Source organism: Protomyctophum parallelum (genome assembly GCF_964188405.1).
Source record: "Protomyctophum parallelum genome assembly, chromosome: 1".
NCBI lineage: Eukaryota > Metazoa > Chordata > Actinopteri > Myctophiformes > Myctophidae > Protomyctophum > Protomyctophum parallelum.
Genome location: NC_139697.1, coordinates 32,863,103 through 32,875,663, shown reverse-complemented (window position 1 = coordinate 32,875,663; position 12,561 = coordinate 32,863,103). Strand labels below are relative to the sequence as shown.

Below are 12,561 nucleotides of genomic sequence, written 5' to 3'. Positions count from 1 at the left end.
TATAGCTTTTTTTTCGTGATAGACATTTTCTATCGAAAATACGATATATATCGTCATATCGCCCAGCCCTACTTATTAGCCAGGCTAGAGATACATCCCCTGTTGTTTGAATGTATAACGTTAACTCTCAGCACTGTTGTTCATTTGGTAAAGATACTGTAGTGACCCCTTCACTATAGGCTCAGTAGGCTGCGCCAAGAGAGAACAGTTGAACATGACCTTCCTAAGCCGGTACAAAGTACTGTCCCGCAGAGCATCAGAGAAGCACTTTTTCTTTGTCACAGTCCCAGATGTCGTTCGGTTCACCACATCTTGGCACAGAATCCCACATTCAGCATTCAAACATGCTGTAAGCTGTCGTCTGTGTTTGTTCATGATGTCTCCGGTATTGTTCAACAGCAACAAGATTAATACATTTTGTATTAAAGACCTGAGGCTGATTCTAAATATGTTTCTAAACTGTTTTCTGAAAAAATCGTATCATATATCAGCGGTGGTCAAACCTTTCCATGTCATGTCTCAAAAATGATCTCTCCCAAGAACCCCAGAAGCAAAGATTTTAGTTAAAAATGTTCATTATAAAATTTAAATTCAAGGATTTTTCTAAAATAGCAGATCTACAAGCTCATAGTGTGGCACGAAGCTATGAGCTTGTATACATCTTTTGAATAACCAATGTAAGAGACTGTCATTCTAAACCTGAGCCAAGGCCCGGTGCAATGATGTCAGACTTAGATGTGTCACTTATCTCCATATATGACGTTCCAGCCAGGCGTCCTGTGACGCGCTCTGAATGTATTTTCCTTTCTACTTTCTCCTGCTGCTCCACCTGCCCGGCCTCCTGCCGTGCATTCTAGTGAACGGGAAGCAGATCAAAAGCTAAGCTTACAAATCTATAATGTTGCACACTTTTCTACAAGGCTCATGATGTGCGCCTTTATCAACCCCCCCTCCTCCCCCCCCGCCCGAGGGTCATGTTTTGAAGCCGCAATGAAAGCGGCAAAAAATGTTTATGCAGGTTGTGTTACGCTTGCATCACAGGGACGTTTATGTTCACCGAATGAAAGTACAGCGTGATCAAAACAGGCCCAATCTGTAATAACAGCTTTGTGGCACGATTAGACATCTGTGTTGTGATACTGCCTTTCATGTTTTAATTGGCTTGTTGTTTATAGCCACCCTTTGTCAGCTCATTGTGTCAATCAGTGTCATGTAGAACCTATAAATACAGCCCGTTAAGCTGCAGCATGGATGTCGGTATACCTCTGCTGACGTGTGAGGTCATCTAATTAGATACTAATCCACGTCTTGACCACTGACATCATGCTTCTTGAGTTTGTGTGCAGCATGTTGTGTGATATCTCTAAAGGATTTAAAGTCCTTTCATTCAAATTACTGCAGGGCTTCCAGAGTATAGTCTCGCAAGACAGACTGTTCTCTCGCTCTCGCACAATTTTCAAATTGTCACTGCCGGGTGAAAATCAGATTATGTCCAAAATAGTTCCTTTTATTATTATTATTATTATTATTAAATGCCGATCTACAAGACGTGTTGTTAGCTTGCTATTTATAGATATTTTCACTGTTTGCCTGACACAGTTTTACCATAAGTATGGCATTAATTTGCAATAAAAAAAAACATAATTTGAAAACTGGAGATATGAGGTTTCCTCCCGAAAACTACAAAATGCTTCCGCTTAAACCGTCTGTACATCGGAAGCACTGGAGCTTCAAGCTAAACTCCAACTAGGCCTTTTTAAAACAACCTTTCCTGCTTTTATTTAGTTGTTCTACCTGTGTCTCGACATCCGTCAGCTTGCGAGTCTGTTCCGCCGACTGGCTGAGCAGGTTCGTCCCCATCTCCAACATGGCGGCCGTCTGGGTGTGGACGGCGTTCCTCGTTATCTCCTCCATTCCGGAGCGCACGTTCTCCTGAATGTAGTTCTCCAGCTGTGCGGAGAATAGTTAAAAACACATGGATTACACCATGCAGTCACACATTGTAAGAATTAGTGGTTTTGCAACTACTTTAAAACCCGCCATGTGTTCTCTCTGGGAAATGCATTTGTTTTTTAATATTTTCACACAATTTTCACTGTGACCTCACCCTGCTGTATACAGTAGCTTGGGGGACTCACTCTGTCACATATTGTAGCATTGCTAGTCATCCAGAATAGGAGTTGCCTGGCTTGCCTGCTTCTGCAATCTGCACAGGCTGTGATGTAAAAGAAATAAAATAAAATAAATGGTTTCACAGTGGATTAAAATCTACCACCCTTTTTTAAATTGGCAAATAGATCATATTGGCTGGCAGTCGCACCTCCTAATCTGGAATCACAATGCTACGTGACTGACTCCTGGAGCTACAGCGAGGGGGGAGGTCATGCATGGGACTATATAAAATAGGGCTTAAGTGGTTAGTCTCTGCAGTGACAGTCATACTGATGATGATGATGATGATGATGATATCTCAGTTTGACAACAGTGTTTTGACAGTATGAGAAGGAGGCAGTTGAGGTGACATTGAACTGGCTGCTCCTCTGCAGCCCGGTATCCCCCTAAGCCTTTGGGCCTGAAGGCAACGTGTTCATATCTCTATCCATCAATTTATCCCTCTCTCTTATACGCTCTGTGGCTTTACCTAAGGCAAATGGCAAGCTCGCATTAATGAAATGAACTAATATGTAATATGCACAATGGTGCAAGTGTAACAATTAATGGCATTTCAGAAATGCAGCATGATTGCAGTGTACCCGAGTGGCTGCCGCGTGACATTTGTGACCAGGACTTAAGGGACACTTGTTCACATACCCTCGAATCAATCAACTGGCTCGGGAGCAAGAAGGGCAAATGGAAACTCATTTTATTCCATAGCTGTAGATAAAAATAGAGTGCCATCCATCTCGCAGCAATAAACAGATTATTTTATTAATGCAGCTGTTTTGAGTTAATGGCATATGTGAGACGAATCCCGCCACTAGCGCTCATGGCGCTTTAGTTGAAACGTTTACCAGGCGTGAGCTATGGAATTTCGTTGGGCGTTTAACGGGCGGCAGGCAGCCTGTGCCTCGTCGGAAAGCGGAGTGGGTTATGGAAGGGAAGACATTAATATTTATGCTGTTCCAGGGAGAACAGGATCAGACTTTCACTCACTAAATCCCTTTGCTGGAAAATGAAGTCACTAAACGAGTGCATATTCACAATTATCCATCTAATGAGTGGCTAATCACGAATGAGTGGCTAATCGCGAAAGAGGAGGCACATTTGTGGGAATATAATAAGGCGTGACCACCACATTTATTTATTATTTTCTTATTGTTTTTATTATGTTTTTTTCTGGGGAGTGTAAGCTAATTAGAGCAACCAATAGAGATGAAATGGCAAGTAAATCGCTTGCAGTAATCTCTTTCTCTCCCTCCTTTTCACTCTCCACATGAATCCATCTCACACATTTTTGATGACTAAAGCTTTGCCGGAATACTGCGTTGCTTGCCGGAAATAGCCAAACTACAGGCTCACAGCGAGTTGGCGATGGTACGCGCCGCAAGCCTGTAAATCGTCTATTTCTTTTTTTTTGGGGGGGGGGGGACGGGGGGACGGAGCATAAAACAGAGCATGAGGCATCAGTGGACCGGAGACGGATCCTTTCATGGTGAATGCCATGCAGAGATTACCAGAGGATTAGAGTCATTTCCAAAGGAGGACAACTGGAGATCCGTGTGACATAATGGGCCTCCATTATTGAAGCCGCTATCTGAAGCCAGTCCTCATCAAAGTGTTCATATTAAACCCCGCCGTGGTGGAGCCTCGGTCGGTCCATGGCTTCACTGTAGTATTCTCCCCCTCTCCCCGCATGCCAAAGACCTGATCTAAACTGGAGACTTTGCTCTTTTTCTCTCTCAGAAGTGGCAATATCGGGCCAGATAATCCATGGTGGGAATGTAGCGTCATTCTGTCATCAGTGTGTCTAAGCAGGACAGCAGGGGGTGCCTGGCCGGCACCGAGGAAACGGGGATGATTTGTATTGCTTGATAGCTTAATTGCCGAGTGAATGATTTGTTCACTCGCTCTCAGTTACACAGGCGGATGGAAGACGCCCATCTGTGGGATAGGCCATGCCAAATGTTAATGACGGATCAAGGTGGAGTATAGGATCTGATGGGAAGGAATATCACACAAGATCTGACCGATGCTTCACGGAGATGTGACAGCACACACACATGTACTCCTCAATGGGAAAGAATGAGGTCATGAAGATTGTGTATTATGCCTAAATAAAGGGCTTTTTACACGGGGAGCGATGCGACACCCGTGTACCCTCACTTTGTTGCACTGTGATTCTCACTGTGCTCCTCATGTGAATAGATTAGTTTCTGCATGCCGTATAGAAATAACCTTATAACACAAGTCGACTCGACACGGGCGGGTGAGCACGAACGTGACAATTTCACAGCGGTGAAAAAGGCAGATCTGCAAGCTCCGGACGCATTGTGTGTATAAGGGCTTTAGTTACAGGAGAGGAGGAAGAGAGAGAGGGAGTGCGGAAATTAAAGCGAGAGAAGAAATGGAATGCAAATTAGCGAATAAAATAAGAAAACCCCCCAAAAGCGTGTATGAGTGCAGCCTGCATAGCAGAGCGAGTGAACCAGGTCACCAGCCACCTTGATCCCCTTGCAATATTACTGTGTTCGCATGATCTGACATGAGCCGTCCTAAAGCCAGTATGAAGGAAAGCCCACGCACAGCACAGAACAGCCCCTCCACAAGCCCCCCCCCCCCCCCAAGGAAAGCATTGCACAGTTGAATCCTCAGTGTTACTTTCACACTGGGTGTCGAAATGTAAATATGTTTGCACTCTCAGAGTTAAATGAACTGTCGCTAGGCAGAGTGGAGGACTAGATGGTGGGGCAGGAGGAGGGGGTTGAATGGGGACATGTAAGGACTAGATGGTGGGGCGGGGGGAGGGGGTTGAATGGGGACATGTAAGGACTAGATGGTGGGGCGGGGGGAGGGGGTTGAATGGGGACATGTAAGGACTAGATGGTGGGGCGGGGGGAGGGGGTTGAATGGGGACATGTCAACTGTGCATGAAGAGAACTAAACTTTGAAGAAACTTGTGGCGAAGGAATCTGCAGTCCACAACCACTTGCAGATCCCATTTCTGAATTTTGTGTGTGTGTGTGTGTGTGTGTGTGTGTGTGTGTGTGTGTGTGTGTGTTGAACAGCATCAGAGTTAGGTTCACTGGAAGGGCTGTAGCATCGCGGGGGTGCTTTGACAGCGAGTCAGCGAGTTTGGCATAGACACACAAATGCACACACACACGTCCCTCCATAATACATAACCCAGTCTTCCTGAATGCTATAGCAACAATCAGTGAGGTGTTGAAAAGCCCTTTCCATGCAGGGTTAAAGGCCACTGTACTCTGCCTAAATGTCGGAAACTTTGCATTTGTTTGTTTGGGAGTCCCACCAGCAGAGCCATCAGTTATGCATGGCTTTGGCCTGGGCTCTGAAAAGGTGTCGAAAGGTTTCAATCTCCATGTTCCGGACGTCAGGCACCGTATAGACAGACTGCAGTAACAGACCCACAGACCTGTTTGGCTTGTGTCTCCGCTGAGCTTTCCCCTCAGATGGAAGGCATAAAACTGGCTCTCGTCAACCTCCATGACAGGTCGTATCAAGGCAGGCTGGGTGGAGGACAGAGAGAGAGAGCAAAACTGCCAGATGGGAGCGTTTCTTTAGAAGGGAGGTTCTTCAAACTTGTTTCATTTTGAGGACCCGCATAACTCTCAGAGTGACAGACCTGCAACGGTCCATTTGGAAGCACCTGGAGGGAGCCTGAGGCTTCACAGGACCCCACATTGAGAACCACTTTCTTGGAACACTGGCTCTCAACCAAAATAATTATAATCATTTGAACCCCCCCAGATCATAGCTTTGTTAATCCCACAGGGGAATTTCACCTATCGCTGATGGCTGTTCAGGTGGTTGCTCAGGTTAGTGGTCAAGAATATGTTACTAAACTCCCGCGCCGCCCACAAATCGAACCCTACACACACACACACACACACACACACACACACACACACACACACACATGAGAGCCAGGTTTCCAGCTCACAGCATGGGTGTCGGACTGTGTGTGAATTCCATACTTGGATGAGAGAGAGAGGGTGTGTGCGTGTGTGCATGCATGCACGCGTATGAGGAGGACGAGAGTGGACAGACATTTTTGGAGTTCTAACATTGTGAAGGTTTTGACAGGAAACGCACATTCATCATTCATTTGTGTGGTGATCCCTTCCAGATACATAGAACAAAATGAGATTTATAGAAATTGTAGCGTGTGGAAAGAGAAGAGGAGGGCTAGGGAAGGAGTTCAAAAGAAAAGGGAGTGAGGGAAGCACGTGTAATGGAGGTGACAGAAAGACAGAGAGAAAGATTTTCCATTATAAAGAAAAGCCCAATTGTCACGCGTTCAAAGTAACTCAATTGGATTCATTGAATTGGAGAGGGATTGGCTGGCAGGGCATATTCACATTGAAATGGTTACGGATGCCACGTTGTCCCTTTCATAGTGCCCATGTGAATCTACCCGTTACGCAGTCTTTGAAAGAGCTTTTCTACTTTTACCCGGGTAGTTTTCAACAGAAAGTATAAGCTTACTCCTATTTGAGTGACATTTTGGTAGTATTCAGCAGAAGATTATATTATTCCCTTGCCAATTTAAATTAACAATTTAGGCATTTAGCAGACCCTCTTATTAGAATAAATGGCATGGACATTTGTAAAGAAATGACTGCAAAGGAGAATACCAGGTAAACATAAAACCTAGCATCTATCTAGCAACATGCCATCTACTGTACATACTTAGCATGTTTGTGCATGTTTGATTTCATAACATACTGTATTTGAACAAGTAACCAACACACATCTGCAGTATGTATAACTAGCATATCGAAAATAGTCAACACAAACTGATACAAGGAATGAAGCATGAAACTGAAAATAAAATGACACTGCCTGTCGACTGCTGCTGCAAAAACAAGAACACTTTTGATACTCACCAAAACAAAGACGATTTTGTGGAGTTTTTGCCTACTTTCCCTAGTGGACGCACTCTGCGACACACGTATAAAAGGCACTTTTTGTCCAGAAAAGAAAATATTTCACCGGAAGACAAAATATGTTTTAATTACTCCACTGCGCCCTCTACAGATCTTCCTTCCGGTGAAATATTTTCTTCTCTGGCCAAAAAGTGCATTTTATACGTGTGGTGGGGTGGCTCAGAGCGTGTCCACTATAGGGAAAGAAGGCTTTTGACACACAAAACCATTGTTTTATTATTGATTAGCGAATTAAATTGTTCGTTTTATTTTTGCAGCAGTCGACAAGCTGTGCTGCATTTAAGTCCTTAACGCTATGGACAAGAACTAGCGCTTGAGGTGAGCTGAAGAGATGGCTTTGAGGATTATTGTATAACCTTAACATATAACCATGAGAATAGAAACCATTCAACCAGTCTTTGACCGACAATAATGCAACGCTGATCCTGGGAGCTGATGACCTTAGCAGTGTATCGCACCACTTCAGTTGACTTGTTCAATAATAAGGGCCAAGTGGCACAGCAAAGGCCAGTGGCCCGGAGACCAGACAAGCTCAAATGTGCTTCCAACAGATAAACAAATGTGCCGTCGCGTTATCTTTTTAGTGAAGTTTAGTGCAGGTCAGGGGAGTGTGTGTAGACTTTGCTTTATAAATGAAGCAAAGCATGTGGCTGAGCCTGCAAGCAAGAAAAGTGTGCGTGTGTGTGTGTGTGTGTGTGTGCGCTGCCGCCAGTGGGGGGAACACTACTTAAGCAGGTTTAACGGTCTGAGAAGCTTTTGGCGCTCTGATATTACTGAACTTCTTTCATTTTTTGTCTTTTCTCTTTTCTCATGCAACAGGGATTTGAAGCTACCCACTGGTCTTAAATACTGACACACACACACACACACACCCACACACACACTCACACACACACACACACACACACACACACACACACACACACACACACACACACACATACAGTACACATGGATACACACCACATGTTGACGGAGACCCCCAGATGTGCACAAATCAAGCGTCAGGGAAAATCACTGAGCATAGGGAAGGCGTGACAGATGCTGATATCAGATAGTGAATTTCATAGACATACAGTTTATCCTGAGATTGCATTTGACTCCTTGTGGTCTTTCTACTCCAGTCTAGAAATGTTCTGGCGAGAGAACACAGGACAGGATGAGGGCAGCCACAGTGTACAAGCAGGAGCAGAGCTGGAGCTACTGTTACATTAAACAAGATAAGACTTTGTTTTGCGAGGAGAATTCGGACCACCCCCCAGGGGCAAATTTGGAAAGATGCTGAAATTGTCTCTAAATGAGTGCACTTTCACACATTGAATATTAAATTTAGTTGGAATAGTAATTCATTTTATACTAAATCTGACATTTTACAATGTGTGAAAGTGCACTCCTTTAATTGTAATATGAATTAGTAGTAGGCCTAGTTCAGCCAAAAAATTACAATCAATTACACACACCCCATGAAGCCTTGAATCCAATAATTTGATGACGTAGACTCAGACAGAGTCGTCACATTTTTGGCCCAGTAATGCAACTAAAATATCCATGAATTCAAGGTTTCATGTGGGGTGTGTGATTTTCTTTTTGTAGGTCAACTACCGTACGAATTAACGTATAGGGCTTTAATGTGCGCACGCCGTTTCGCTCTGCGCTCTCGTCCGGTCTTACCTTCTGCAGCCACAGCGTGTTGTTCTCCGTGGCGCTCTCCAGGTTCTCCAGCTTCCTCTCCTGCCAGGCGGCGGCTCTGGCGTTGCCACCGCCACCGGCCTTGTCGTTGACCCCCTGCTGCTCGGGGGCGGCAGCAGGCCGGTCAGGAGGAGGAGGAGAGTCCCTCTGGAGGGAGTTGGTGACCACCTGAGCGTCCTTCACGGGCCGCTGACAGTGCTCCACCTCCGGCAGGACGAAGGTGTAGCTGCAGGGGCCGTGCTGCACGTGGTGGCGCTGCTGGCGGGCCGCGGCTACCCCCAGCGAGGCCGCCGCCGCCCACAGGTAGCCCAGGCAGGTCAGGTGGACGAGGGCCGGCGGGCCGCCCATCTCAGGGAGGGGGGGGGGGGGAAAGGAGGGGACCGAGGGGAGGGGGAGGGCTGTTCCACCTGGCTGAGTCAGAAAGTGTGTCAGGTGATGTTCCTCTCTCTCTCTCTCTCTCTCTCTCTCTCTCTCTCTCTCTCTCTCTCTCCCTCTTTCTCGAAGTTGTCCCACAAGACGTTTGTGTTCCTGCTGGTCCTGGCTCCTGCAGACTCCAAAATCTGTTTTATCACTCTCTCTCTCTCTCTCTTTCTCTCTCAGCACGTCTCTGCGCGCCGTGACCGTTTTGCAAGAGCGAGTCGTCCTCTTCTGTCTGTTCTGCACACAGTTTCCTGACCCCTGCTCGCTCGCCGATTCCTCGCGAGGGCCGACGACAACGCGCCACACAACAGCAACAACACAACACAACACAGGAAAAGCAGATTGTTTCCTATTGTAGTTCCAGCTGGTGCAGCTTGGTGCAGGTCAGGATAATAACAGCTATACCAACCCCTCCCAAATATTCATCTCTCTCTCTCCCTCTCTCTCCTGAGGAGTCACTTTTTCTCGCTCTCTCTTCTCTTTGAGCTGCTGGCATTCCACACACGCTGGGGTCGGAGGAGTGCAGTGGAGAGGAGAGGAGAGGAGAGGAGAGGACAGGAGCAGCAGGATTTGGGATGTTGGGTTAAGAGTGGTAAAGCTCTTAAAGTAGTGAGTCCACACACGCACGCACGCACGCACACACACAAGAAACCTCCTTCAGCACATAATCACTCAACCACCCTTCTCTCTTTCTCTCGCTCCCTCCCTCGGTCTCTTATGTCTGATTTGTACTTCGTTGCACGCGGGGTGTCGCACGCCAAAAATAGCACGTCTACCATAGCAGATGTTATACGCGCTTGTAGATCAGCTATTTTCAGTTGTGCGGCACCCACGCACAACTAAATATAACTCTGGCTTCACTCTCTCTCCTGTATGCAGGAAGCCACAACAAAGCACACACAATGGAACAACTCTCTCTCTCTCGCACGCACGCACACGCGCGCACGCACTCTCTCTGTGTTTCCCTGCAAGTGCTACAGTATGACCATGCATGTGTTTTTTTATCTACCCAATTATGTTTTCATTCTCAGCCCTTTTTCCCTGTGATTCTGTCACTACTATACAACCCCCCCACCCCCATTGTTATCGCCAGCTGTGGGGTTTTTTTGTCTTTTTTTTCCCCTTCATGATATGACCCCCCGTCCCCTTTTAATAGTGGACCTAGTCAGTGTAATCAATCAGCCTGAATGGACCCAGGGCTGCATTGCAGCGGGTCAGGAGACAGCCACTTACATCCACACTGCTCCGTTTAATCCGTGGTGACATTAATTAAACGGCGCCTTTTTGAAAGAATGAGATGTGAAATTCTCATTGGCTAACGAGACAGGAAGCCACCCAGTCACAAATGTGACTATGACATTCTGTTTATTGCTTTGGCTGTGAACGTAAATCCCCCGACAACAACAAAGTCAGAAGTGGAAACATCCTAGCTCTTCTCTGTCCATCTCTATCTCTCTGTGTCTCTGTCTTTCTCTGTCTCATTATGTTTGGCCTTTCCCACATGAAGTCAGCCTTTTCAAGTCTGGTGGATTTTCTTAGGCAGTCATAGCCAGGGGAGAGGGTATACTCCAGTGCAGGGTCAAAAACTAAAAGTACTGTTTGTGTGAGCTCCTCCTTTGTTATAAGATGAGCCACTGGTAGAGGTCTGTTAGTGGGGATATATAGAGCTCATGCTCTGAGAGCTGAGGAGGGTGTATAGCACTGGCTTGAGGTCCTCCTGTTCATGTTACAGTATGTACCCTGTAGACGGCAAACTCCTCAAGGCAGCACAACGGAGCCTCTGTGATTGCCCGCAGCAGAGACGGGCAGAAAGCACACGGTGGAGAAGGAACATGCAGGATGTCCCTCAGATTGTCCTCGCCACCCTCCCTGCCCGGGCTTGTTTCAACTCGACGTCATGTGTACAAATGAGCAGCGTTTTACAACAGATGCATGATGACCTTTACAATCAGAAAGAAGCCAGGCACTCCAACAGCGAGGCCTTGAGGCTTGTGAAGTGTGCCAAAGCGAACCGTCAGCTGGGCGAACGCCCACGCGAGCAGACGATAGCTTTGCACGCCGTCCGAGTTTGCAAGCCGCCGTGGTCCGAAAAGGTCAGGTCGTCGCATGAAACGAGGGGGTTGGCCGCTCCCTCTGCACATCTCAGCCAATCGCAACGATTTTGGACGGGATTTTCGGCTTGGGGAATACAAGCATCTGCTCCCGCCATCAGGACCCCCCCCCCCCCCATATCTGGCCTTATCTTCCACAGTCATGATGAGCGGAGGCATTCCCCAGACTGTCGTATGTGATGCTTAATGACCCAGCAGGCTTTAAACCCAGTGTGCGGCCACATCACTCTGTCATGCTAATGACTACCAATCTGTGGAGCCACGCATCAACTTGCTGAGAACGTGTGCACACACAGTTCAGTGGCTGACTGCTCACACACATACGTATAGTGCACACACACACACACACACACAACCCCTCCGTTCTATTCCCTGGGGCAGTGAGAATGCACAGCATGATTGATTCTCTTTAAAAATAAAAACATGTAAGAAATCCATACATGTAACATGGATGATGGTAGCATTTTAACAAGCAGGCCCCTTTGTTTGATGCATGGGGCGCAGCATGTCATATCCCTTGCAGATGCACTGAGGCAAGGACACGAGAAGAGGATGTTTTAATACAGGGCTTGGATCGTGGATGGATGTATACTGGATGGATGGATGGATGTGAATGGATGCGAATGGATGTATACTAGTGTGACTTGCTTAATGTGGAGCTGTGCTTCCCAGTGGATGTAAGCTAGACATAGCATTGACTCCGCAGTTGATTAATTGATCTTCAAGCTACTGTTCACTGCAGCAACATATCCCTGCAGTGTTGTGCCTTAGTTGCCACGGACAATAAAGAGTCACTTCTCTTATTCACTGTTTCAGTTGAGGCTCAAGTTCAGCCAAATTCCAGAGTATCGGAAATTAATAATCATAATATACAAGAACGGTACAACCCGTGTGATTTCGCCAAGACGCAATGAAACAAACATTGCTGCTGTGATTGCTGCTGTGATCTCTCTCTGGCAGGACCTGTGGGGTTTTGTGATGATGATAAAAACCCTGCAGTGTTCATTTAACAGAATACAGTGTACAAATGGAACCAAATGGAGCCAATTATCACCAAGGACTTCACTGTGTGCGCGGTTACATGTAAGATGGATGTATAGACTGCATGGGGTGACTATGTCTTTGTGACAGAGTAATGATTCCAACCAAACTTCTTGACACCGTAATACCCACAGGGAGACGTTTGAATTGTATTCCCCTCTCACACGGCTTGT

At 46.5% G+C, this 12,561-nt stretch overlaps 1 protein-coding gene across 1 annotated transcript in view; it reads right to left on the bottom strand.

The window, feature by feature from the left end:
• angpt2b (angiopoietin 2b) overlaps window positions 1–9,874 on the bottom strand; it is a 32,211-nt gene extending 22,337 nt beyond the window's left edge. Inside the window, exons 1-2 of the mRNA XM_083783760.1 lie at window positions 8,799–9,874; window positions 1,795–1,950 (exon numbers count right to left, since the gene is read on the bottom strand). Coding sequence (XP_083639886.1) covers window positions 1,795–1,950; window positions 8,799–9,164 — 522 coding nt within the window. The 5' untranslated portion in view covers window positions 9,165–9,874. The remainder of the gene's footprint in view (window positions 1–1,794; window positions 1,951–8,798) is intronic.
• Window positions 9,875–12,561: the final 2,687 nt, after the last annotated feature.